Here is a 27,441-nt window from a genome sequence, read left to right on the forward strand (position 1 = left end):
GACTTTTATTTTGAAATGTCTGTGAAACGGAAGTATATTTAATTTGACAACTTGTACAGTTGTGAAATACCATAATACCAAATGGCAAATACTACTAGTGCAGAATCATAGTAATAATATCTGTACAATGAAGCGAATGCAGCGCTTATTTTTTACCGGTGAATTTCGGTGATTTTGTTGTTTGTGATTTTAAATAACGTTAGTTGTGTTAAAAAAGTAAAGTTCACAATGGGCTCAGAGGATGTGCTCAAGAGTGCTTCAACACTAGCTTCTTATAATGTCCTGCTTCAGGTACGATTAACCAACGTGTACGCACATACACACTAAATACACCTTTATTAGAGAGACATATAATAAAGTAATATTCCTCTTGAAATGCTTTATATTTCAGGTGATGTTTCGAGTGTTGACATTTCTCTTGAATGCATTTACTTTGCGGTTCGTGTCCAAGGAGCTGATGGGCGTGGTAAATGTCAGGTGGGTTTATAAATATAAATATATAAAATATAAACTCGACTATTCGTTTGAATGGGCCAAAAACCGGAACGTTTGCTTTTGTTACAGGTTGATGCTGCTCTATTCTACACTGGTGTTTCTGTCTAGGGAGGCGTTCCGGAGGGCGTGTCTAAGCGGCGAAGGGGCGGGGCGTAACTGGAGACAGGTCATCAACTTGTTATGGCTCACGTAAGTACAAGAAATTAAATGTTGATAAAAACTATAATACAAATAAATGAATACTTTATTATGAATCTTTTAGTGCTCCCTGACTGCCAAATAGTTCATTGAGGCCCCTTTCTGTTTATTTTCATCCTTTTGTTGAAGCCATCTGCTTGCCTTATTTTTTTTTAATAATCATGTTTAACAGCTATATTACCCGTGATATTGTACAAAAATTCCACCAATTAGAGATTCACAGACAGCAAATTGCATATGGAATATTTCCCCTAAAAATTAAAATGTTGTTTTTATTCTCTTTCTTTGACTTTCTTCTCAAACTGGCAGATTTCCTCTGGGGTGTGTGTGGGGTGTGTTATTGGTGTGTGTGTGGTGTTGGGTGCTCCAGGCACCTGATCCAGAGTCCATCCCGCATTATGTTCCCGCTGTTGGATTGTTCTGCCTGTCTGCACTCACAGAGCTGCTGGCTGAACCTCTTTGGGTTCTTGCACACGCACACATGTTCGTCCGTTTGAAGGTGTCGGAATCTGCCTTTCATACTTTAAATTGCACTTCAGAATCATTGTAGATTGAATAAGATGAAACCATCTGATCAAATGATGCATATTCACAGGTGATTACGGAAAGCTTAGCCATGATTGCTAAATGTCTTGTTACGGTAGTGTTGGTGGTCTCAGCGCCTCAATGGGGGCTCTATATCTTCTCTGCAGCCCAGGTATGTACAGTATGTTTGAACGTATACAACATCTATAGCTTTCGGTTGCAATACCTTTCAGTTTGTAATCTCAATTATGTGTGTTTTTCATTTGACAGTGCGTCTATGCAGGGTTTTTGCTCCTTTGTTATGTGTTATACTTCGTCCATTTCCTTGGCTCAGAGGAAGCAGACAAGAAATCGTTCCCTGTTCGTCACATAACAGATCTTCTGCCATCTAGAGTGGATCACGAGGTGTGACTTCTTTTACAACACAAGGTCTGCTGTAGACTTTTTCTTTCAGTGTAACAACTTTGCTGTATATTTGTTTTTAGCCACTGCTAAACTGGAAGTTGACCACACTAACCTGGAGCTTTTTCAAACAGTCATTTCTCAAACAGATACTTACAGAAGGTACAGTAAGTGCCCATCATGCTCAGTTACGTAGTTCTAGTAGTAGTAATTGTTTATATGATGTTGATAAATATTTCATTTTGATTTTATAGGCGAGCGTTATGTGATGACTTTTTTGAATGTGCTTAACTTTGGAGACCAGGGTGAGTTTGTACATTCATAAACACAAGCTACACTGCCTGGCCAAAAAATGTTGTGATGCTATTTCTATCAAGATGTGCATACATTTTTGGTCAAGAAAGATCTTTTATTGACAATGCAAGAGTCAAGCACTGACTTTTTAAAGTCTCCTCCAGCACATCCCAAAGACTTTCAATGAATTTAAAGGGCACCTATTATGCAAAATTCACTTTTACATGGTGTTTGAACATAAATGTGTGTTGGCAGTGTGTGAGCAAAACCACCCTAGAATGATAAAAATCCACCCAGTAGTTTTTTTACTATCTCAATAAATCACAAGCACTGTCTCAGAACGCCCTGTTCTAGATTTCCCTCACTGTGACGTAGAAATGCGCTAAGCCCCACCGACGCGGTTTGATTGACAGTCTGGTTTTGGCATAGACCCCGCCCTCGGTGATATGCATCCTCCATTGTTTCAACGACAGCCGGTGTGTAATGTCTCATAAGAAGTGTAACTTAGGTGTTCTGTTGTGGAATTTAAGAATGGACATAGTAGTCTTCACTGACATCAGAGCCACTGAAAACGCAGCGGATGGATTTTATTTATGAAGAAACGGCGCCACTTAAACTTCCTTCATTTTCTGACTGACTGTTTAGTGAACGAGGGTCAAAGTTAATCAAGTGTGGATCATTGCCTACAGTTCGCGATTCAACGTCACCTCCAGAAGTAAGTGTATTTATGATTTTTGAGCAAATAGTCATTTCAATCGATGTCAGCCAGTTCAACAACAAATGCGTCTAAAGCTATTTATTGTCGTCGTCATAGATGTCTCAACAAACAACGTCAGACAGTTTTATGTCACGTAGGCTATCATTTTTGCAGCAATTACAAATGTAAATAAATTAAGGTCTGCTCTATCTCCATAGACAGTATATAAACGTCTATCTCCCTCCCCTTAAGAAAAAAATAAATAAATCGTTTGTACTTAGCAAACGTTATCACAGTATCTGTGTGTGTGTGTGTGTGTGTGTGTGTGTGTGTGTGTGTAGTTTCAAAAAATTGCGCGAACGTTATCACAGTTCGTGTGTGTGTGTGTGTGTGTGTGTGTGTGTGTGTGTGTTGCACATCCATAATTGCAAAGGGGACGCGATTAAAACTTTGTAAGTACATAAATGTATCAAATAACCATTCCGAGACGTTTAGTCCATTCTCATTCGTGTCTCTTCATCATCTGGGTCCAGCAGCAGGGCGGGGATATGCAGCTCATTAACATTTAAGGTGGTACACTCCAAAACAGCTCTTTTTAAAACAGGCCCCAAAAATGACATTTTCAAATGGTTATAATAAATTAACTGTGGGGTATTTTGTGCTGAAACTTCACAAATGCATTCTGGGGACACCCAAGACCAATATTACATCTTGTAAAAAGGGGCATAATAGGTGCCCTTTAAGGTCTGGACTCAGAGGTGCCAATTCATGTGTGAAAATGATTCTTCCTGCTCCCTCCAACCATTCTTTCATGATTTTAGCCTGATAAATCTTGTCATTGTCACTCTGGAATATGGCCATGATATGTCTTCCTTATACACATCATATTTTCCTTTACTTGTATTATTATTATTATTATTATATGTATTTTTTTTTAACAGGGGTTTATGATATAATAAACAATCTGGGCTCAATGGTGGCAAGATTTCTTTTCTTGCCCATTGAGGAGAGTTTCTATGTGTTCTTCGCTAATGTCCTGGAGCGTGGACGAGATGTACGGCATCAAAAACAAGTCAGTATCTGTTTATGGTCATAACTTTGTTTAGTGCAGCCAGCCAGATGTGGGTTGGATAATTGTAAAATGCTGATTGGTTCACAGGAGGAAGTTTCCATGGCAGCTGAGGTACTGGAATGTCTTTTGAAGCTGGTGCTTTTGATTGGTCTGGTCATCTCAGTTTTTGGTTATGCATATTCTCATCTAGCACTTGACATCTATGGTGGGGAGCTTCTGAGCAGCGGAGCCGGTAAATCACAAATATGCTTATACTGGATAACTGATTTGTCTAACTTTTTAGTTCAAATAAATACATTTTTATTTGTGTGTGTGCCATAAAAGTTCAAATGTTTTGTTTGTGTATTTTGCAGGGCCAGCTCTCCTACGGTGTTATAGCTGTTATGTTCTGCTATTAGCTATTAATGGAGTAACTGAGTGTTTTGTTTTTGCTGCCATGAGCAAAGAGGAGGTTGACAGGTGAACAACACATAATTACTATATATACACTACTGTTAAAAAATTGGAGGTCTATATATATTTTTTTTTTTACTGTTGTCAAAAGAAGTCTCTTCACCAAAAATAGTGTAAATATTGTGACATTTTATTACAATTTAAAATAACTGTTTTCTATTTTAATATGGTTTAAGATGCAATTTATTCCTGTGATGGCAAAGCTGAATTTTCAGCATCATTCAGTGTCACATGATCCTTCAGAAATCATTCTAATTGGCTGATTTGCTGCTCAAGAAACTATTCTTATCACAGTTGAAACCAGTTGTGCTGCTTAATATTTTTATGTAAACCATGATAAAAATTCTGGATTTTTTGTTGGATACATTTATTTGAAGAACTTGAAGAACCGCATTTATATTTATTTAAGATTTTAAAAAAGTCCATCTTCATGTTCACTTTTGATCAATTTAATGCATCCTTCCAGAATAAGTCAAGTCATCTTTATTTTTATTTTATACAATACAAATAATTTCAAAGCAGCCTCAGTGGTAAATAGAAAAAATAATGATCAATGATTCAAACAGAATTTAATTTTAAAAAAGACAATTGTGTCTTTTTTTTTACTTACTGATCCCAAACTTTTGAACCGGAGTGTAGAATATATCTATATTTTTTTTAGATATATTTCACAATTTTTTATTTTTTATTTTATATATTTAAAAATGTAATTTTCTAAGAAATTGTTTAAACAAGATTCTTTCTCTCTCTCTCTTTAGATACAATCTAGTGATGCTGGGCCTGTCGGTCTCTTTTCTGCTGCTTTCGTATTGGCTAACCTGGATGTTAGGAGGCATTGGTTTCATTTTGGCAAATTGCTGTAACATGGCTTTACGAATCACTCACAGTATTGTTTACATAAATCGCTATTTCCTGCAAAGTGAATGTGCGCCGCTGTGGGGGCTCCGCCCACATTCTGCTGTCATAATTGCCCTCGGAGTGAGCTCTATCCTCACAGGCTTCTCAGAGGTATCGTAGCCAGCGACTTTAAATATAGATAACGTTTTGATGAACAAATTCAAATCTGATTTGAAACCATTTTGTCTTTCAGAGCATGTTCTGCTGTGATGGTGGCTGGTTGCTAAGGCTGGTTCATGTTGCCGTGGGGGCAGTTTGTCTCCTGAGTGTGGTCATCACAGTATTTCTAACAGAAACAAAACTTGTGCAGTTTGTCAAAACTCAGTTGCTACCCAAATACAGCAAGAAACTTACATGAGCTTTTACTTTGAAAACACCTAAACCTTCCCGAGGTGAGGTTGACACTAACATGTTATGGACCAGATTTTGCCATGAGTTTTTAAAACTGTGTGTAATATTCTACAAACACATTTAGTTTTTTTTAAAACAACGGGAATGTTTACTCCAGAAGACGCAGTACCTCTATGTTCAGTTTTTGCTAATGACATCAAAAGAAGTTCACTTAGATGCTGACAGTTTGAAGGTTCTTGTCCATACCTTATATAGAATATTTTATTGTTTGATTACAGAACAAACACACAGAATATTGTAATGCAATGCAAATATATCAAAGGGTCTCTCAGTATTTAACTACTGCTCCAATGTGCCTGTCATTCCTTCATCTCCAAGAAATACATTACGATTCTTCATCTTTTGACGGTTCGTACCAAAGGTGTATATTGACCAAATATTTTGTAACATTGTACCTTTTACATAACATACTAGATATACTATAGCTGTGTAAATCAGTGGTGAACTTTGTATAGATGGTGTGTATGTATAAAATGGTTATGTATTAAATTTAAATGGTACTGGTTACGATTTTCTTTGAAAGACTGGAAAGTATAGTCTACTCTTCTAATATTTGGGTACAAATAAAACCGTTTCCTGAATGTATTGTTTTGTGACTTTGATTTACATATAATACCATTATCTTTTAAGAAATGAATACTTTTATTCAGCAAAGATTTATAAAATGGTAACACTTTATAAGGTCCCATTTGTCAACATTAGTAAAATGCATTAGCTAACATGAAATAACAATGAAAAAAATGTGCAATATACATTTTTAAAGTGTTTATTAATTTTTGTTAATGTTAGTACAAATATAATTGTTCATGTTTTTCATTCATTTCATTTATTTATATATTCTCTTTTCATGGTAATGCAACATGAAATGCCACAACAACAATCCAACAAACACATAAAAAATACATTCCATGACAAAAAGAACAGGAGTAGGATGAAGAAAAAAAATCTTATAAACTCCTACCCCATTCTTATATTAAGAAAGTTACAAATTAGATGTTAGTTCACAGTGTATTAATTAATGTTTACAAATACAACTTGGTGCTAAAATTACCATTCACTATCCTCAAAATATTCATTGTTAGTTCATGTTAACTAATATAGTTATCTAATGTTGACAAAAGAAAAATCATTGTAGCGTTACTCGTTAAAAAAAATCTGATGTGACAGTAAAATTTTTTACATTATTAGAAAAGATTTCTATTAAACGTTAGGCAGCCGCAGCACAAATGTTTTCGACATTGATAATAGTAAGAAATGTTTCTTAAAAACTAAATCAGTATATTAGAATGATTTCTGAAGGATCATTTGACACTGAAGACTGGAGGAATGATGCTGCTTGAATGTTTTACAAACCAGTGAAAACGACTAAGAAAGTTCAAACATTAGGACAGCTGTAGGTATAAAGACTAAATGGACATTATAAGCAAGTCCTAATTACCTCTCCTTAAAAAGTATGTCATTCTAATGGAATACGCAAGAGAGACAAATTAACATTCACAAACAAGCACTTAGCAACCCTCAAAACCCCCCCAAACACAACAGTGTACAAATAAACACTTGCACTCCAACATGAGCAATAAAGCAGATACAAGACACAAACCATAAACTGTTTTCATTTCTGAGCTGCTGGAACTAATTGAAGTACTGAAGATGTCATCCTTAAATAACCATGTGTTTGTTTATCCCTACAAGAACAGTGACTGATTAAATGGGAGGAGGAACCGTGTGACTCATGCTTTGGCCAAAGGAATTATGGTCCATTTGGGATTGGACTCGGCAAGGGAAGGCTGTGTGTGCGTGTATAAATGCACATCCAACAAGTATAAAACAGAGAATCTTAAGCAAGACTTTAAGACATCACAACTGATTTTGAGAGTTGACCATGTCTCAAGTAAGAGAAAGAAGAGACACTGAGAAGAAATAAATATCCTTTTGCTTATTCATTTTCTGTTTCTCTTCAGCAGGGCGAGGAAGAGGAAGTTAAGAGGCCTGAGGTGAAAGCGGAGGATTTGATTGGAGCCAGGGATAAACTAGCATTTGGAACAGAGGTGAAGAGCAAGACCTTTGAGGTGATGCAGGAATGCGGTGAGTCGAGTGGCAACTGTTAGATCAGCAGAAACTAATAATTCAGTTGGAAGGGGTAGTGTGATGAAATGTGATTGAATCCTAGTGTCCCTATTTTTTTATCTTGGGCCAAGAGGATAAATAAGAGCTGTGTGCGAGTGTGTGTGTGTGTGTGTGTGTGTGTGTGTGTGTGTGTGTGCTTGCATTTTATAGTTTTTCCACTCCATATATAGCAGGAAGTCAGAACACAAACACAAAGAGAGGACACTCCTAGTCACTCTTGTTGTGCAATGTTTATTGTGTCTTATGTGTTTATATTGATTTGTTTATATTTTTATTCCTGAAGATAGTCCTTGCATTTTTATTAGCCTTTTATAATCTCGACTTTAAGATTCCAGTTGTAATATTTTCAGAGGTGGAAAGTAACAAAGTACATTTACTTGAGTACTGTAGCGTAACCTGTACTTTACTTGAGTATTATTTTTTCTGGATACGTTTTACTTTCACTTCACTACATTTAAAAGACAAATATCGTACTTTTTACTCCTCTACATTTCGGTCAAGGTCCTTGAGTAGAAAGTAGTAACGTCAGTCAGGATGATTTTGGTTGCAGGGGTTGCATTTTGGTTGGAAATTAATATCGGTTTGACGTCAGAACCCGACTGATGTTGGTTTCTGACGTCAACCTGATTTTAATTTTTAACCACAATACAACGTCTGTCCAACGTTGGAGATTAATGTCAATCTGACATTGGATTCTGACATCAACCTGATTTTCATTTTCAACGTTGGGTTTGGTCTTCTAAATGCGATTTTTGTCATTGTTTTGGAGCACAATAGCTTATAGATAACAGTAAGGCTAACATATTTATACTAAAAGCCCAAAAAGTTTAAATAGGGCACTATATCTGAGGGAACAGCCAGTCGGATGTCCGAAACCATTGTGGACGTTTTTGAGTGCACTTATTCAATCTCACATTCAATCCCACACCACTGGAACTGTGTTCAAGAAATAAATGTGATATTGATATGAGATTCAGAGGCATAAGGTACTGTAAGTATTACATACAACAATGCAACAATAATAAAACAATGCATTGACATTTACTTTTGATACTTAAGTACTTTTAAAAATGAGTACTTCTGTACTTTTCGGTATTTACAACTTTTACTTGTAATGGAGTAATATTTGACCAGTAGTATCAGTACTTTCACTCAAGTTAGGAAGTTGTGTACTTTGTCCACATCTGAACATTTTACAACGTATTAATTTATCTCTATTGTAGAAACAGACTATCAATAATGTTACCTTGAATATGAAAATGTTGCCAGTATGACATGATCGAAGACTTAAAAGATTGGGTAACACTTCACAATAAGGTCCAATTAGTTAATGCATTAACTAACAATAAGCACTTTTGTAACACTTTAGTTAATAACAACACAACTGTTAGATCATATTAGCCCAGGTCCATTAAATATTAACATTGTTCATATTAACTAATGTTCACAAATGAACATTATTGTAAAGTGTTACCAAAGATTGTTTACACCATTAATAAACACTTTGATTCTTTACATGTGAAGTTCGTATTTTACAGTATATTTAATGTTTTATTCACTTCTTAGTTCAAATTTGATGTGTTCTGTCAGTTCAAACATGTATATTTTACATAAATGGAGCACTTTGTATTGAGGTAAATGAAATTCAAATGTGTAAGATGTTGTATGTAGTTTGTATTATTGTGTATTCTGAGTATCTGTCTCTTTGTATCTTTGTTAGAACAAGCTGGGAAGGTCGCGCCATCCATCTTCAGCAAAGTCCGCTCAGGATCTGAAACTGCCTTTAACAAACCCAGCAAAAGAAAGTAACTGTGGGACCATACACTCAATTTTGTTTCAATGAATCCTACAGCTAAAGTCATGTTAAGGTGCATTTCTAAATTAATCTAAAGCATTAACATTGAAATAACAGTAGATTTTATTTGTACAGTTATTTAACTAACATGTCAGTTTTCACAACAGCACAGCTAAACAATATTAGAGTGCAAAGTCTGATCTTAAGAACATCATAAAGTGTATTTTTTTTATCCAACCTCCAAATTTGATTTTGTGTGGAAATTAAATATGTCATAATAAAACAAATTAAATTCAAACCCATTTATTTTTCACATTACTATCAAAAAAATATTTATTTAAAAAAAAAACAAGGACAATGGAGAACTTATCCTACAGGAGAATAACAAAAGTGGGGGATAAAATCCATTTGAAAGCATGTTATTAACAAAGAGACTGTTTTCTTTCCTGTTCTCATTTGATATTTGTGACAAACAGCAACTGACACAATTAGGTAGAACAAGACAGTAGCCATGGTACATCTGGTATGGTACATCAAGCCATGGCTTGGTACATCTGTCATACTGTTATAATATAATGACAAATGTGAAATAATCAACCAGTAAATCAAACCATAGCAGGGCGTACAGAGAAAGCGAGAGAGTTATTTCATAAACTTGGTGTGCTGATCTTGTAGGATCTTTGCTGAGGACTTTGCATCATAGAAGAGTTCATTAATTTCTTCCACATGTTCTTTTTCGACTACTTCCCTCCCCTGAACTCGTGCCAACAGATTGGCAGGTGTCAGCAGCTGCATTGCATATCTGCATATCATTTACACAAAGACACACACGTTAGCCAACATTACATAACCAAATTGTGTAAATTATAAAATTCACAATAATGAATAAGTGAGAATGCAGGTGGCAAGGCACAAGTAAATATGAGACAGTTTAATCAAATCTGTATTAGTAGGATATAACGTTATGAGTGGTGTGTATGTTCTTGTAGTAACAAATATTACCTGAGTGTAGTCTTAGTACCGATCTCTCCAAGGTGAGATAAAGAATCCTCGCTGATGTTGAGGCCCTCTGTCTGAGCTCGGATCTTTATGATCTATAGAAACATGCAAAATAAACAAATTAATGTATACTTCATCTTTTATATATCTTCGTTTTTAAGGAGCTTATTTTGACAAAAATGTGTATGCACACCTGTTTCATTTCTTGAGGAGTGTAAAGCATAGTTCTGATAATCATGACTCGATCCAGAAGATCCAGTGGAATTCCGTGAGGAGAGCTGATGTCCTCTGTCCCCCTAAAACAGAATTATGCAAATCTGTAAACTTGTCAATCAACTCCATAACCGATCAAATGGATCATTCTAACAGTTGGTCATTAGCGTCACTGTTAGTGCACTCGTCTCGCTTGCAGGGGGATCGGGGTTCGAGACCGACTCGGAGCAGGGCTGTTAGAATTGGAGTGTGAGTTTTGGAGGCGGAGCAATGAAGAAGGGGTGTGTTTGTTTGGGTTGATATCAAATATCAACATTGGCCAACAGCATATTTCAAAAACGACTTACCCCACCTTTAACTAATGAGACCTTATTGTAAAGTAATAACTATTGTTCTTTATAATTCTTGCACTTTAATCTGTTTGAAACATTGACAGTCTAATCTTAAGGGTTAAGATTGTCGGGCAGGAAAATAATCTAAATAAACAAAATGCTCTCATTACAATTCTCCACCAGATTTACATATAAACTCAAAAACTTGAGTACATGAGCTAAGGCCTGATGTGAGATTTGATCCTAGCCACCGCTCGCAACCATATTGATAAATGGCAAGTAACGATTGCACACTCAAATTTCTGTCGTACGTTTGTTTTATAAATGAGGGAGAATAACTTTTTGTTGTGCACTTTGATCTTTGACCTTTTACATTCACATTAAAAGGTAATATTTGAAAAAGCCAAATAGGGGCACTTTAACTAATTGAGCTTTATTGTAAAAGTGTTACCTAAATAAATATCCTACAATTTTACAAAACTGTGACAAAGCTATTTTACTTTAAACATAACCTACGTTTCCCACTAAACACCCACCTGATGAGGCAGTTTCCTCGATTGGATGCAAACACTACGATGGGAGCGATGGAGCTCTCCAGGGCTCGGTGCAGGTAGGTAAAACACTCAATGTCCAGCATGTGAACTTCATCAATAAACAGAACACCAGGAACCAGCTCTGCCACACCCTGTTCAATGTATTTATTCACAACCTTATTGATCTCTGCTCGCAGTTTATCTGTAAACAGAATACACAAACACAAAGAAATGGTTAAACATGGCCTCATTAAAAATCCTACTAGGATTATCAGTATATAAAAATATTAACCATTTTACCTGTGATTTCTGTCTTTTTGGGTTTCATCAGTTGACCCATCATAGAAAGTAAGTCCTGGCCTCCCTAGAAAACACAATACACTGATATTATTAGAATCATGGAGATCCACTTAAAGCTGGATAACATGATGTTTGTGTGCACGTACCTGAGGTCTTGCATTAGCAACATCCAGGTCATGAAGTGTAACATCCTGAATGATCTCTTTCTTCTTGTGAACATCGCCTTTCGGTAGTGGTACATACTCTTCCGCCTCCAAATCAAACTCTGTTGCAAACGTGTCACATCGTCCCTGCCTCTGCAAACCAAAAACAGAAATACTTATGAATAAACGCAATAAGAACGTCCAATTCTCACTATTAACTAGTAAGGTAGTTAAGTTTAGGTATTGGGTAGGATTAAGGGATGTAGAATATGGTCATGCAGAATAAGGCATTAATATGTGCTATGTAACTACTAATAAACAGCTAATATCCTAGTAATATGCATGCTAATAAGCAACTAGTTAATAGTAAGAATTGGACCCTAAAATGAAGTGTTACCACTCACCAATGCTGCAATTATTTGATCAAATATTATTACAAAGTAATATAGATTTTCTATTTTAATATATCTTAAAATGTACTTTATTCCTGTGATGGTAAATCTGAATTTTCAGCATCATTACTCCAGTCTTCAGTGTCACATGATCCTTCAGAAATCATTCTATTATGCTGATTTGGTGCTCAAGAAACTTTTTTTTTATTATTATTTGCAAACGGTTGTGCCGCTTAATGTTTTTGTGGAAACTGTGATCATTTTTTTCAGGAATCTTTGGTAAATAGAAAGTTCAAAAGAACAGATTTAACATTATAAAAATATATACTGCCACTTTTGATCAATTTAATAAATCCTTGCTGAATAAAAGTATTACTTTCTTTCAAAAATATGTAAGACAATCTTGTCTTTTATACCGCTGCCAGACTAGTACCTGCCCACCTGCACTGACAAAAGATTACTTCAACATGCCAAGCGCAGATATGGGCCGGAGAGAGAATGGTTAAGCAAATCCGTCCATACCTTGACTGCCCCACTGTTAGCCTCGATGTAGATAACATCACCGACCTCCACTCTCTCCTTCTGCAGACTTTCATAGATACTGGGATCCAGCTGCATAAGCATATCAAACGCAATGAGATATAACATAACTTTAAACAGATGTAAAACACATGAAAGCAGCAGCAGGACTCTTTCACTTCCTTACCTTCAACTGTTTGGTGCCCTTTGCCGTCTTTAAACCAATAATGACATGACTGATAGTTTTGCCATAGCCCCCCATTGGGTTCTCCGTCTCACAGGGAGTCAGTTCAGTGACCTCTCCTTCATACACCTCTTTAGTCTCCTTGATACGCAGACCTGAATGCACAAACAAAATAAGATATTTAGATACAAAAAAGAACAGAACATGTAAACAATGCTAACTAATTACTAGTGGATCTATCAATACATTCTTAAACACCAACAGAATTTGTTTTATTAAATACTTGAGTCTATTCACCTGCCCATGCCAGTATATATCTGTCAACGTTTTAATAATGTGTGTGTGCATGCATGCCTATCTTACTAGATCACACAGTCCACATTGTTTCAGATGCATACTGTCGGTCTAATATCAGACTATAGTAACCATGTTTCCATCAATTTTGGGATATCGCATTAAAAAAAACTCTGGATGGAAACACAAAGATGCGCATGAATTAAAAAAAATTGCATAAAAAAAACCCCCTATGTACTCAACTCAGTTTTTTATTCGATAAGAAGACATGTCCATAAACTATGATGGAAACACATTTACTGAATAAATGCTTCAATGAGCAACAAACATTTTTTTTGCCTCAACTGAGGATGCAATCAGATAGCTGGACCACCAGCGAATCAGTTTCATTGCACAGCATCTCAAACATTGTTTCAGTTATTATGAAATGCCTGTCCAAAAGTCTATCATCAAAATATTTAGGTAAAATGGCCTCCCAGAACTGTATCACATGACTGCATTTACAAACATCAGGCATCCGAGCACAAGAGAACACGAAAGCGTTTATTGCATTTCATCTGTGCGCAAGTCATTTATGATGTATGATAAAAAAGCCACAGTGGCTTTGCAGCAACTTTCGATTGCAGCAACTTCCATTTTTATTCGATATTTTGCGCCAATTTCCCAGGAAGTGACGATTTTGTTCTCTTGAATACATGGGATGGAAACAGTGCTTTATTCACAAATGTTTTATGTGATATTCCAACTATGCACATAAGTTACATTTGCAACATAGTATGGAAACATAGCAAGTGTGTGTGAAGAGTTACTAACAAGTTCAAATGTATTTTAATGCATTTCACTGTTTTTTTTTAAATCACATTTTATCTTTACTACTAAAAATATCTCCTAAAAGAAATTAATAAATGTATTGTATGATGTTTTTATAGATAATGGTACACAGGTATGTTTTCTACTCTTGAAGTAGACAAATATAGGTTCTTTGCACGAGAGCTCACCAATGGCTCTTCTGAAGTTCTCCATCAGCACTTCAGTCTTCTTGATTTCTGATGAATACACTTCACTGCCCACCATAGGACAGAACGGCACTTTATTTCCCAGTTCCTGTGCCATGGCCAATGCTAGAGCAGTCTGTGGGGTACAGAAATAAAATTAATAAACCATAAACACTTTCACATACCACAGCTGTGAAGCTCTCAGTCCTTACCTTGCCTGTTCCAGGTGGTCCTGCCAGTAAAATAGCTCTGCCAGCCATCTTTTTGGAACGAATCAGCTCTACAATGATGCCACAAGCCTAATAAAAATGTAAGAATTATTATTATTTATTTTTTTTAAGAAATACTTTACAGATAAACAGGATGTCCTTTATACATTTTTAATGTCAAGTGAATGGCAGGACATTTTTTTACAAACATTAATAATCTCCAGGATCTGTTATGATCACAACAATATAATCTTAGTGAATGTGAAATATGTATTTTATATGGCTCTTCCTGACACATGATATACCATTTATCAGATATTTTGTATTCGTTCTTCACAAATAATCAGTTAACGTTAAATACAAATGATTCAATTCATTAATCAGCGTAATTAAATGTACTGAATCCCCATTCACAAACTGGAAAATGCTGAAATTGATCTCTAGGTTAACTTACCTCTCTAGCTGTCTCCTGCCCCACTAGTCCGGACGCGGACTGTTTAGCATTACCGGCCTCATCCAGCCCGAGACCCTTCACATGGCTGTGAGATGCGATGCGCTGCGTCTTCGTTGTGCTTTTCACCTCTTCGATCTTCATGTTTCTTATTTGTTAATTAAACACTCTAAAACGTGAGTGAAAAAACTTCAAGCCTATCTCATGAAAGGCCGTTGAAATCAAACACAAGAGACCCGCGTTTCCATGTGGGTAACCAAGGCGATTTGAGGAAGTACCGCCCCTGAAACGGTTTTTAGCCGTTATTTGTTTCGATTGGTGAATTTGTGGAAAATATGCTTAATCATTGGATGCCGCTAATGTCTGTAGACAACTATGAACACGCCCCTATTTTCCTTTTGTGCTCCATTTGAAATGTTGTACTGGAACAAAGATAACCGCTGTAGGTTCCACAAATCTCTTTTTCTGTATGAAGTGTAAATAAACTCCCAATTATGTATTAAACATGTTGTAAATAATTTAAACCATTTTACTAGTTAATAAATAATTTGATCCACGAGGTATGTTTCTTTTCTAAATAATAATGCTGTGAAGTGGAACCGAGTGTTCCATATGAGTTGAACTGTTTAGTCAGAGATTGTTTTTTGGTAGCGCAGGAAGAACAAATGTCAAATTTCAGAAAAGTTTGCTGAATGCAGTAATGTACTTAGCATGCAATTTAATCTCTCATATCAGAACATTATTACATTCCACCAAATTAGATCAATTTGGTTTACTGACAGTTTAATATTGAGCTGGTTAGGTTGAACCAACAGCATTGCTGTCAGCAGTTCAAAGTCTGCGCATTCAGTCTCTGTTACCCAACAATTCCAGTAATGGCAGATTCCAGTCTTCCTAAAACGCTGAACTTTAACGTCGGTGTCCTCGGCCATGTGGACAGCGGAAAAACCTCTCTCGCCCGGGCGCTGAGTAGCACCGCATCCACAGCAGCCTTCGACAAGAACCCCCAGTCCAAAGAGCGCGGCATCACGCTGGATCTCGGCTTTAGTGCGTTTACGGTGCCCTTACCGGAGCACCTGAGACAGTCCTGCGGGGACAGACTATACGACAGTTTGCAGTTCACACTGGTGGACTGCCCTGGACATGCCTCCCTCATACGCACTATCATCGGGGGTAAGTGGATAACAACGACCTGGTTTATATTAGTTGGGCAAGGGTTACACTAATTAAACCCACAATACCAAACTGCATGTTTACAAGTATGCGTGGATCAATATGTAATTCATGCAAAACAAAGCAATGCACCACACGTCTTTTAATTTCTAGTATGACTATAATTAGTAGAAGAAGAGCAACCTGTCAGGGCATTTTAAACTTGGTCCAGCACTAACACATTTGACCAATAGGTGGTGTGTGTGTGTTATTTTGAAGAGATCATTAACCATGTAGAGACTGACATATAACAATACATCAGTAAAAATACATTTTAAATAGGCTAGAACAGTTTATTGAACCTTCAGAAAAAAAAATATATAAAAGAAAACCAAATATGCTGTGTGTCATATTTGATACATCTTTAATGGTGTAGTGAGAATTATGGAGTTCATACTTGAGGAGGCCCAAACTGAGCAAAAATATGTAAATTGGTGCAGATTGCAGATGTTGTTATTCATATGTTAAGTAAGAATAAATTCAGGTAGACCACACCAGACTACATGCATATAAATAAATATAACAGTACTTGCATATAAATGTCAATTAACACCATCTCTCCCAATCATACGTGTAAGTAAGATGATATGTAATGCTTAGTTTTATGATCAAAGCTCTGTAGTTTTAATTGTGGGGGACCAACACATAATGCAATTCTGTACAATGATGATTGAGAGATAAATAAATGTTCCTCAAAAATCTGTTGTATTAAATTTGATACTTACTTTTTTTAAAGAAAAAAAATCATGTTAAAATGTGTGTATTCTTTTCTTTAGTCCAGTAAATGTCAGTTTTGAAATATTAATAGCAATCTAAAAGTTATTCTTATATTTACTTTGTAAAAATTTCCCAGCAAAAATACATGTACCACGACCTGAAGGCCTTTTACTTGATTAAAAATTATGAACTATCAATTTACAGTGCAGAAGGCATCTAGTAGATCGGGTACAACAGTTTTTCCAACAAAGTTATAATAATGTTGGTAATTTAGAGGCCCTAGAAATTAATGTATCAAAAATGTATCAAAAATTCTGTACACTTTATAGAGTTTAAAACAAGCTCTCAAATCAAAAGACAAATATGCTTTTAATGACAGACTTGTAATGTTACTACAAGACATTAAGAGATATAATAGCATGAGAACACCTTTTACAATTACACCAAAGAACAACATAATTTTTCTGATCATGATCAGATTCTGTCATTTAATGCATTTCAAAATTATACAAAAGAATTAAGTGATTAATCACATCTATTTGCTATCCTAGGTAGTTGTGGGTACACAATACATGCTTTCGATATTCCTCTATACTAAAAAAAGTAGCTTACATGACTTGTTTTCTTGCATACACAATCTCATAAGTAATATGAGGGATTTATGAAGGAATATATGATTTGGAGAAACAATGTCTAGAGGGACCAAACAAACTCAAGAGATCTCAAGTGTAGTGGGAAAGTCTAGTGTAATTGCATTGATGGCGTGTGTGTGTGTGTGTGTGTGTGTGTGTGTGTGTGTGTGTGTGTGTGTGTGTGTGTGCATTTATGTCACATGTGGTTGATTAAGGCGGAAGGGGGCTGTTCAGGGCTCCAGCTTGACTTCCTCTCTCCCCCAGAGGGGATCTCTCAGGAAAGAATGAGTGCCAGAGAGAGGGAGAGAAAAAGAGGGAAAGGAAAGGCAATAGCCTAGTCTCCTGCCTCTCTTATTTTTGGTCTCTTTTTCTGTCTTGCAGTGATGACTTCACTCTGTTGTGTTTGTCATTGTTGAGCTTATATGTTTTACTCTCATCTGTATAATTGCATTCAGGTGCTCAGATCATTGATCTGATGATATTGGTGGTTGACGTTGTGAAAGGTATGCAGACACAAACAGCAGAGTGCCTTTTGATTGGTCAGCTCACCTGCTCCCGCATGATCGTCATACTCAACAAAACAGACATGCTGCCTAGTGACAAGAGACAGGCGGCTATTGACAAAATGACCAAGAGGATGCACAAAACTCTCGAGAACACAAGGTAGACACCGTCAACTTAAGCACGTTTCACTATATATTCTATATATTATACATTTTGCCAGTTCTACTCATCTAAATGCAACTAAGGCATGATGATATTAAGATATTATAAACATTACCATTGTGATGTAAATCTGCTTTAAAAACAGTGTATATTGTGAAAAGTGCTATACAAATAAAACTGACTTGATTTATTTTTTGCTTGTCAGATTTAAAGATTGTCCTATAATTGCTGTGGCAGCAAAGCCAGGTGGTCCTGAGGCCCCGGATACAGACGAGCCACAGGGGATAACTGAACTCATAGATGTGAGTAAGTGGGGGTGTTGTCACAGCACAGATTAAAAATCCCAAAATCGGAGACCACTTTTACATTTTGTAAATCGTTTTATAAATTAAAAATGCCTATATAAATAAAAGTTATGATGTAAAAGAAGTTAAAAATCCTTTAAGATATATATAGAAAACTGAATCAAATTTATGCAAATTTGTGACACTGACCATGATGACAGATAACAGATTTCCTTTTTTTCCATTGATACAAGCTAGATTTTTTTTTTTGGAACATTGTCAAATCATGCTGGATAACAGATTTTTAGCACAAACTAGTTTATACTAGCTTGAGTGGATGTTATCATTATAGTTATTCATTATATGTCTCAGGCTTTTTGTTATTACTGTATTTTTGAAAGTTATGGACCATATTTTTGAGGTTGTCTCTGATTATGTGTTTAGTTATTGAAGGCCCAGGCCTTCCTTCCTCGTAGAGATCCGTCAGGTTCTCTCCTCATGGCTGTAGATCACTGCTTCTCCATCCGTGGCCAGGGAACAGTCATTACTGGCACCATCTTACAAGGATCACTCAGTGTCAATGAGACTGTGGAGATACCAGCGTTAAAGGTACTTATCTACACACTACAATACATACATTACAGTTCAAAAGTTTTGGGATGAGTGAGTTTTTTTTTTTAAAGAAAGATTTCTATTTCAAATAATTGCTGTTCTTTTGTAAGTTCTAAATAGTATGTTCTGAACTTACTATTCATCAAAGTATCACAGTTTTTACAAGCACAACCATTTTCAACATTAATCAGAAGAAGAAATGTTTCTTGAGCAGCAAATCAGCATATTAGAATGATTTCTGAAGGATCATGTGACACTGAAGACTGAAAATTCAGCTTTGCCATTACAGGAATAAATTACATTTTAAAATATATTACAATAGAAAAATATTTCACAATATTACTGTTTTTACTGTCAGGCTTGGACTTCTTTCAAAAACATAAAAAAAATCTTACCGACCCCAAACTTTTGAACACTTGTAAATGTACACATGCATTGCAAACTGCACAAATTGCATTATTAAAGATTCTTATCTTTTTTTTTTATTCTCTGTTGATCCAAATGATCAATTTCACAATCATAGGTGAACAAATATTTTGCAACATTGTGTATTGACATGATCAGCTCCTTATTTCTTTCTCTTTTTTTTATTCCTTAGGTAACTCGCAAGGTCAAATCTGTGCAGATGTTTCGTAAGCCAGTTCCTAGTGCTATGCAAGGGGATCGGGTTGGCGTGTGTGTGACACAGTTTGACCCAAAACTGTTAGAACGGGGTGTAATATGCACACCAGGTTCATTGCAAACTCTTTACGCTGCTATTATATCCGTCCAAAAGATTGAATACTATCGCGGAGTACTTAGCAGCCGTGCAAAGTTTCACATCACTGTTGGACATGAAACCGTTATGGCGCGTATCTCATTCTTCAATCGAGTGCTTCCTGGCAAAGAAAATGGAGAGTGTAGACCCACCTCTCAAGAGCAAAGTGCAAGCTCTTTCTCATTTGATTGGGAGTTTCATCACCTGGATGAGTTTTTGACTGGTCAGGCGGAAGGAGGGAGAGGGGAACCACAGCAATGGGCTTTACTTGAGTTTGAACGACCAGTCACATGTCCACCACTTTGCTTAGTGATTGGGTCACGACTGGACTCAGATATCCATGGTAACACATGCAGGCTTGCCTTTCACGGAAAGCTTTTGGAAGGGTTTGAGGACAAAAACTACACAGAGACAGCACTGCCTCGACTCAAAATCAGCAAAGATAAAGAGAAAGAAGGATCAGTGGAACGGGTAACTACAAATATTTATATATTGATAATGTATAAATGTAAAATTACACATACACAGACTACCGTTCAAGGTTTGAGATCAGTACGTCTTTAATAAAGAAATGAACACTTTTGTTAAGAAAAGATTCATTAAATTGCTGCTAAAAGCTATTATTTAAAATGTTCTATTCATCAAAGAATCCTGAAAATCACGGTTTCCACAAAAATATCAAGCAGCACAACTGTTCAGCAGTGATAATCATTATAATAATAAATATTACTTGAGCGTCAAATCAGCATATTAGAATGATTTCACTGATTTCATCATGTGACAGTGAAGACTGGAGTAATGATGCTGAAAATTCAGCTTTGCCATCACAGGAATAAATTACATCTTAAAATATATTAAAAATAGAAAAGTTATTTTAAATTGTAAGTATTTCACAATATTTCAGTTTTTACTGTATTTTTCATCAAATAAATGCAGCCTTGGAGAGCATAAGCGACTTCTTTGAAAAATATTATAAATCTTTACCGACCACAGACTTTTGAATGGTAATGTACATAATATACATGATTTAATTATATAATTGTTTTCACTATATCTGGGGTCAGATATTGTTTGATTTTGTTCCTACACAATTCTTTCTAATTTTATTAATTTATTTGACTTTTTACAGTCTTTTGAGCACCTTGTGTACTCTGGCTCTAGCTCATCAGTTTTTTATCTTTGGTCAGGTGACGGATGACTACACTGTGATTGGTCGAAACCTGTTTAAGAAGGAGACGAACCTTCAGCTGTTTGTGGGTTTAAAAGTTACGCTGTCGACGGGAGAAACGGGGTCCATTGAAGGTGGCTTCGGCCAGAGTGGCAAGATCAAAATCCGAATACCTGGTAAGCAAAGACAAATACACTCTTATTTACTCTCCCTAACTTTTTCTTGGCCTCTTTTTTTCCTCCTTCCTCTATGTTTCTTGTCAGGGGACTTATTTTTTTTACATCCATGCACTCATTCATTCATTCAAGACAGCATATACACAAAAGCTGCTCTCATATAGAGTTACACACAGCAAAAATGCACGCTATATCTTAAATATATGTGCAAAAAAACATACATCCTTTTCCTGACCCTCAAGGCTCTCTTGTGTTGGTAGATCTCAGCCACACAAATATGCATGCGCACACACAGACACACCTCTCTTCAGGCTCAATGAATTTAGTAGAATGAATGTATCCATAACCACACTGGAAAGGATGTTTCGTTTTTTTGTACTGTATTTTACCTCCAATTTTTGTCGAGTTTGAAAAAAAAAAAAGAGTTTACAAGTCATTTCTGTTAGTTGAAATAAAGCTAAAATAAAATATAAATATTAGTTGAAAAACTTAAACTAAACGAAAATTAGAAATGTTGCCTTGGGAATAAACTGAAATACATTTAAGTCGAAGCACTAAAATTAATAACAAAAAAATAAATAAATGAAAACGAAATAAAACTGAAATAAAAAATAAATTAAACCTAAATGGCAATATTTAAAAAAAAATAATAAAATGACAAAAACACAATCTAAAATAACACTGAAATAAGTCAATCCAGATAATTTTTTTTATTATTTATAAATTTTGATTGACGCAGCAGTTAATTCCTGTTTAAAACTTTAATGGTCATATGATCAATGTATCCATCCAAAACATGAGGATCTAGTATCTTTGTATACCCCTTGTCCATGAATGCCTTTTCTTTCTTTCTTTCTCTTCTGTTAGAGGGGCTGAAAGAAGAAACCAAGCAGCTTCTGTGCTCTTCATCTAAGAAGAAGGGGAAGGGTGGGGCCAAAAATGAATCCTCCAAATCTGAGGAAACCAAGCTTGACGCTCAGCCAGTTACCATACACTTAAACTTCAAACGCTACATATATGATCCCCACAAAAAGATGGTGCAGTCCTGACCCTCAGTCCGATCATTCCCGATAAGAGCTGAAAAGCGGACAGGAAAAACAGACACTACTAAAGTCTGGGATATGGAGCGGGAAACTTCTTGTACATGTTTTTTTGTGTGCAGAGTTTCTATTCTGTTATTTGGCATTTTTATTATTCCTTCAAATATGGAATAATAAAAATGAACTAAATAGAAAACATGGAATATTCCTTCAAAACGCATCATTACCTTACTAATAAGTGCTGTTATATGACTGCTAATAAAACAACTCTATTAGCTAAACTGCTTTAGTTGCAATGAACAATTTTTTTGTGATTAACATTTTGTTTGCAAGAGTGTGTGGAATGTGTTTATGCATCTTTGAGCTTGGCATATTGAGAGTGGTTGGGATGTTGCTTAAGGGCAGAAAGCATTGTGAGTATAGGCAAATATTTCAGTTGTTTCCACACACCCCACCTCCAGCTACTCTAAATGTATAAATATCAATTTTTAATTTCCACTGTTTGTTTGTTTGTGCAAATGTAGGCCTGCTTGTGAATGCGTGTTTCTGAGTCCCCCCCCCCCCCACCCCACAAAAAAGGGAAAATATATATATTTAACCTTTTAACCTTTTTTTAGACCACAATAAGTCTTATCATTGTTTACCGATTTGCTTCACAGATTTGCATAGATTCCAGTTACATTGCAGCAACTCGGGGGAATCTGTAGTCAAATTCATTCTTAATTTGCGAGTATACAAAAAGCAGCTGTACTAAAATATTAAATGCCACCTGTGTTGATATACTTCCCTGTTTTTACCTGACATTGCAGGTAAGAACAAAGCCTTTATTTGTTATTCATTATAATTGCTAATAACTGGACTTTTAAAGAAGTGCATTCATAGGTTACTGCCTATCACTCTCATTCTCTTACGCACACTTTCTTTGACTAGCAAATGTGCTGTCATTTATTCCAACAGGAAGATGTGTTGATCTAACTGAATAAAAGTTTTCATATATACAGTATATAGATTTGTATAGATCCTTTGGCCATACATTAACCTCTAGGAGATGTTTTGCAGAATGTCAAGGTTGCTCTTTTCCACACCGCGGTCCAAAAAAGTAGTCTATACAATTTACTATAGCTTATTCTCTGAAAATGTTCCCCTCCATATTGGCTTTTAAATCACATTCATATTTAAACCTGCCAGTCACTCTGCAAAACATCTATTCTCTGTGTTGCACAGAAGAAAGAAAATAAAACAGGTCACAAACATCATGACAGAGAGTAAATGATAGAATTTAGAATTTAAATTTTTAGGTGAATTAATCCTTTATTGTCCAACTATTAATTTTATGTTCCATTCCTAATGATGGATGTAGACATTTAGCATTTTAAAAGACAAACAAATGTGTCATATCTCCCTTTCTTTTATTTGTCTTTCTGCTCTGAGAAAATTGGCAGTTTCAGCAATTCAGTGTCTTTATGATATTCTTAGAAGATTTTGTGATTATAAACTACCATTCAAAAGTTTGAGGTCAGTAAGATTTTTTAAAGAAATGTATTATTTTATTCAGCAAGAATGGATTAAATTTATCAAAAGTGACAGTAAAGACATTTAAAAAAATTCTGAAAAGAATCATAAAAAAGTATCATGGTTTCCACAAATATATTAAGCACACAACTGTTTTCAACTATAGTAAAAAGAAATGTTTCTTGAGCAGCAAATCAGAATTTATCTGAATAGAATGATTTCTGAAGGATTATGTGACACTGAAGACTGGAGTAATGATGCTGAAAATTCAGCTTTTACTGGATAAGTAATAATAAAAAAATAAATATATATACTAAAATAGAAAACAGATTTTAAATTATAATAATATTTAATAATTTTACTGTATTTTTTTAATCAAATAAATGTAGCCATGGTAAGCACAAGATAATTCTTTAAAAAACAAAAACATTCTTACCTATCTCAAACTTTTGAACTGTATGCCAGAACAATTGCCCGATGCAGTCTACTGACTGATTTCTTCTTTGTAAGGATCAGAAGTGTGTTGTGTGTGTGTTTTACTGTGCATTAATATTAATGAGGCCAAGTTCAATTTCTCTGATTAATTACAGCAGGAAAGAGACAGAACACTTAGTTAAACACTGCAGGCAATAGAACTCTGTGAGTCTAACACAACATGGCTTTCATGCCATGTTCGGCCTGATCATTGACTCAAGAGAAATTTAAACACACACACATGCTGTCTTTTACTGTCTTTTCCCCTTCAGTGACTCAGATAGGAATCTAAGTCTTTTATTTTGTGTGTGAGTGCATGCATGTACAAGTCTTTGATATGACAGCTTGAGTCTGTTAACCTCTCTAATCAGGGTCCTTCATCAGAAAGGTCTTTCAGAGTGCCTGTTTAAAATTCATAAATTGAAAGAGAAGGGAGAAGAGGGACTGAAAAAGGGGAATAGAGAAAAAAGGAAATAAAAACATAAGATTTTCCCATGAGGTTGAAGCTGCAGATTGTCTCCTTCCTGATCCCTGGACCTGCACTGATCTTGAGATGAGCCCAAAGAGAGGTAAAGTCACGCTCGGTGTTTGAGTTACCACTACCATTAACATTATCGGCTTCATCAGCACGGGCAGTCGGCGTTTGTGTTTGTACGTTTTTAATTATATTCTTTGATCTCTTGGATTGTTTCCTTACAGAGTATTTTCTCTCCCTCCTAAAGCGCGCTAATGTCTGTGTGGACACTGCAAATACCACTTGTTTACACATGGAGGGCAGTAGTATCCCCAGAGTCAGGCAAAATAGTCATTCATTTAAGGTTTAGTTCATCCAAAAATAAATTCTGTCATTTACTCACTCTCATGTCGTTCCAAACCGTATAACTTTCGTTCATCTTCGTATCACGAATGAAGATATTTTTTAATAAAATCTGAGAGATTTCTGTCCCTCCATTGACAGCCTACCCAATTACCATTTTGATGCTTCAAAAAGATCATAAAGAGATCGTAAAACTAATCCATATGAATTGAGCAGTTTAGTCCAAATAAAAGAGACATGATCTATATGATGATCGGATTGAATTTTGACTTTTATTCACAGATAAACACTGATCAGCGAACATAAACAGAAGCTCATCCGTACTTGCTTGACACGTGAGAACAAACCTCATTGGTTCTTGTGGACCAGGGTTTCTCAAACTCGGTCCTGGAGGGCCACTGTCCTGCACAGTTTAGCTCCATCCCTGATCAAACACACCTAGCTGTGAGCTTCTAGTGATCCTGAAGACATTGATTAGCTTGCTCATGTGGGTTTGATCAGGGTTGGAGCTAAACTGTGCAGGGCAGTGGCCCTCCAGGACCGAGTTTGAGAAACCCTGTTGTGGACGCTCAAACGTGCTGCGTAACACACAAGAACGAACCTCATTGGTTCATGCTGAAGCTCAAACGTGCTGCGTAACACACGAGAATGAACCTCATTGGTTCTTGCTGAAGCTCAAACGTGCTGCGTAACACGAGAATGAACCTCATTGGTTCATGCTGAAGCTCAAACGTGCTGCGTAACACGAGAATGAACCTCATTGGTTCTTGCTGAAGCTCAAACGTGCTGCGTAACATGAGAGTGAACCTCATTGGTTCATGCTGAAGCTCAAACGTGCTGCGTAACATGAGAGTGAACCTCATTGGTTCATGCTGAAGCTCAAACGTGCTGCGTAACACGAGAATGAACCTCATTGGTTCTTGCTGAAGCTCAAACGTGCTGCGTAACACGAGAATGAACCTCATTGGTTCTCACACGTCAACTAAGCATGCTTGAGCTTCTGTTTACCTACTGATGAGTGTGTTGATGAATGTGAGAGTGAGTAAATGATGACAGAATTTAAATGTTTGGGTGAACAAACCCTTTAATTACAGTTTCTCATACTTTTTAAAAAACAAAACAAAATTACCCCTAACTCTGCCACCTAACTCGTCCCACAATTGTCATTTGTGCCACGGCTATGGATACTGTAAAAGTTGCAGCGTATTGAACAGAAGTGAGCTATCACTACGTGACCAGATTAGTGATACTTCGGGGAGAACTTAGGACAGTAAGTAACCAACTAGCTACCACCTAGTAACACTATAGAAACCACCCAGAGCACTATAGCAACATCATAATCAAGAGTTTTGTGCTGGGAAGCAGTTTTGTTCTGAAAAAATAAACACATGGGTACAAATTCTCAAGTGCAGTCTTCATATTAATAATAATAATAATAATAATAATAATTCATTACATTTATATAGCGCTTTTCTCTGCACTCAAAGCGCTTTACATAGAAGGGGGAATCTCCTCAACCACCACCAATGTGCAGCATCCACTTGGATGATGCGACGGCAGCCATATTGCGCCAGAACGCCCACCACACACCAGGTTACTGGTGGAGAGGAGACAGTGATGAAGCCAATCAGTGTATGGGGATGATTAGGAGGCCATGATGGACAGAGGCCACTGGGCAAATTTGGCCAGGATGCCGGGGTTACACCCCTCTTTCGAAAGACATCCTGGGATTTTTAATGACCACAGAGAGTCAGGACCTCGGTTTAACGTCTCATCCGAAGGACGGATATTGCCCAGCTTTTAACTGATCGATCATTATATTACATGATATATTACGTTTATTCAAATTATTATATTGTAATAGTGTGTGTGTGTGTGTGTGTGTTTTAGTGATCTAAACCTGATAAAATCTCCCAAAACCACCTTTTGAGGACGTTCTCATTTGTAAAACCAGTATAAAAATAAAGTAAATAATGTTTTTTTATATGTAAAAATGTTGAAAGTTTTCTGTAATCGATAGGGTCTGGGTTAGGTTAAAGTATTCATAACTAGCTTTATATAAAAACAATAGAAGTCTGCAATTTCCCATAGCTAAAGTCGTACATGGTACAATTTTTGATGTACGAGCTCGCAGGTGATTTTTTTTTTCTACATTTACATTTACATTACATTTATGCATTTGGCAGACGCTTTTATCCAAAGCGACTTACATTGCATTATCCTATACATTTATACATAAGTATGTGCACAACCTTGCATTGTTAACGCAATGCTCTTACCACTGAGCTACAGGAAAGCTTTTCTAATCATAGATGCTCGTAGTTGCGGCTCGCATTGTGTGATAGAAATTACGAAAAGTAAAATGTGTGTATGTATATATGTATACAGTATATGTATATATGCCTATTTAAAATTCATAATTCATATAAACATATTTCTTATTT

General features: G+C 36.0%; 3 protein-coding genes across 6 annotated transcripts; 2 read left to right on the top strand and 1 right to left on the bottom strand.

Moving 5' to 3' along the window:
* The first annotated feature begins 44 nt into the window (after positions 1–44).
* LOC309474613 (man(5)GlcNAc(2)-PP-dolichol translocation protein RFT1-like) lies at positions 45–9,664 on the top strand. 4 transcript variants are annotated; one of them, XM_082137158.1, is made up of 14 exons: positions 45–291; positions 392–477; positions 565–684; positions 1,003–1,192; positions 1,289–1,390; positions 1,489–1,623; positions 1,704–1,782; positions 1,875–1,925; positions 3,553–3,683; positions 3,771–3,915; positions 4,037–4,142; positions 4,895–5,144; positions 7,406–7,529; positions 9,292–9,664. In XM_082137158.1, the coding sequence occupies exons 1-14, from the start codon at positions 229–231 to the stop codon at positions 9,378–9,380; spliced, it is 1,671 nt and encodes a 556-aa protein (XP_081993284.1). In that variant the 5' UTR covers positions 45–228; the 3' UTR covers positions 9,381–9,664. The 4 variants fall into 4 exon arrangements, with proteins under 4 accessions (XP_081993284.1, XP_081993281.1, XP_081993282.1 ...); XM_082137155.1 differs by lacking the exons at positions 7,406–7,529; positions 9,292–9,664 and adding an exon at positions 5,227–6,025; XM_082137156.1 differs by lacking the exons at positions 45–291; positions 392–477; positions 565–684; ... (7 more) ...; positions 4,037–4,142; positions 4,895–5,144 and adding an exon at positions 7,184–7,335.
* Positions 9,466–15,220, bottom strand: ruvbl1 (RuvB-like AAA ATPase 1). Its single transcript, XM_082137170.1, has 11 exons — positions 14,934–15,220; positions 14,483–14,569; positions 14,274–14,406; positions 12,985–13,136; positions 12,801–12,890; positions 11,890–12,039; positions 11,744–11,807; positions 11,447–11,645; positions 10,559–10,661; positions 10,369–10,460; positions 9,466–10,168 (listed from the first exon to the last, which is right to left on the bottom strand). Exons 1-11 carry the CDS (start codon positions 15,072–15,074, stop codon positions 10,009–10,011), a joined length of 1,371 nt encoding a protein of 456 aa, XP_081993296.1. The 5' UTR covers positions 15,075–15,220; the 3' UTR covers positions 9,466–10,008.
* Positions 15,221–15,365: 145 nt separating this feature from the next.
* Positions 15,366–22,761, top strand: eefsec (eukaryotic elongation factor, selenocysteine-tRNA-specific). The gene is made up of 7 exons (XM_082137149.1): positions 15,366–16,103; positions 17,947–18,154; positions 18,363–18,459; positions 18,886–19,050; positions 19,652–20,281; positions 20,998–21,154; positions 22,022–22,761. The coding sequence occupies exons 1-7, from the start codon at positions 15,806–15,808 to the stop codon at positions 22,201–22,203; spliced, it is 1,737 nt and encodes a 578-aa protein (XP_081993275.1). The 5' UTR covers positions 15,366–15,805; the 3' UTR covers positions 22,204–22,761.
* The last annotated feature ends 4,680 nt before the right edge of the window (positions 22,762–27,441 follow it).

The sequence above is a fragment of the Leuciscus leuciscus genome (assembly GCF_965113295.1).
Source record: "Leuciscus leuciscus genome assembly, chromosome: 14".
Taxonomy (NCBI): domain Eukaryota; kingdom Metazoa; phylum Chordata; class Actinopteri; order Cypriniformes; family Leuciscidae; genus Leuciscus; species Leuciscus leuciscus.

Excerpts from the sequence above, each read along its gene's own strand:
- LOC309474613 (XM_082137158.1), top strand. The coding sequence starts at position 229 with ATGGGCTCAGAGGATGTGCTCAAGAGTGCTTCAACACTAGCTTCTTAT. Across the intron at positions 292-391 it reads CTTATAATGTCCTGCTTCAG|GTGATGTTTCGAGTGTTGAC; the intron begins GTACGATTAACC and ends TTTATATTTCAG. Across the intron at positions 1,624-1,703 it reads CATCTAGAGTGGATCACGAG|CCACTGCTAAACTGGAAGTT; the intron begins GTGTGACTTCTT and ends ATTTGTTTTTAG.
- ruvbl1 (XM_082137170.1), bottom strand. The coding sequence starts at position 15,074 with ATGAAGATCGAAGAGGTGAAAAGCACAACGAAGACGCAGCGCATCGCA. Across the intron at positions 11,646-11,743 it reads CAAAAAGACAGAAATCACAG|ATAAACTGCGAGCAGAGATC; the intron begins GTAAAATGGTTA and ends TTCTGTTTACAG. Across the intron at positions 10,461-10,558 it reads CTCCTCAAGAAATGAAACAG|ATCATAAAGATCCGAGCTCA; the intron begins GTGTGCATACAC and ends ATGTTTCTATAG.
- eefsec (XM_082137149.1), top strand. The coding sequence starts at position 15,806 with ATGGCAGATTCCAGTCTTCCTAAAACGCTGAACTTTAACGTCGGTGTC. Across the intron at positions 16,104-17,946 it reads CATACGCACTATCATCGGGG|GTGCTCAGATCATTGATCTG; the intron begins GTAAGTGGATAA and ends AATTGCATTCAG. Across the intron at positions 18,155-18,362 it reads AAAACTCTCGAGAACACAAG|ATTTAAAGATTGTCCTATAA; the intron begins GTAGACACCGTC and ends TTTGCTTGTCAG.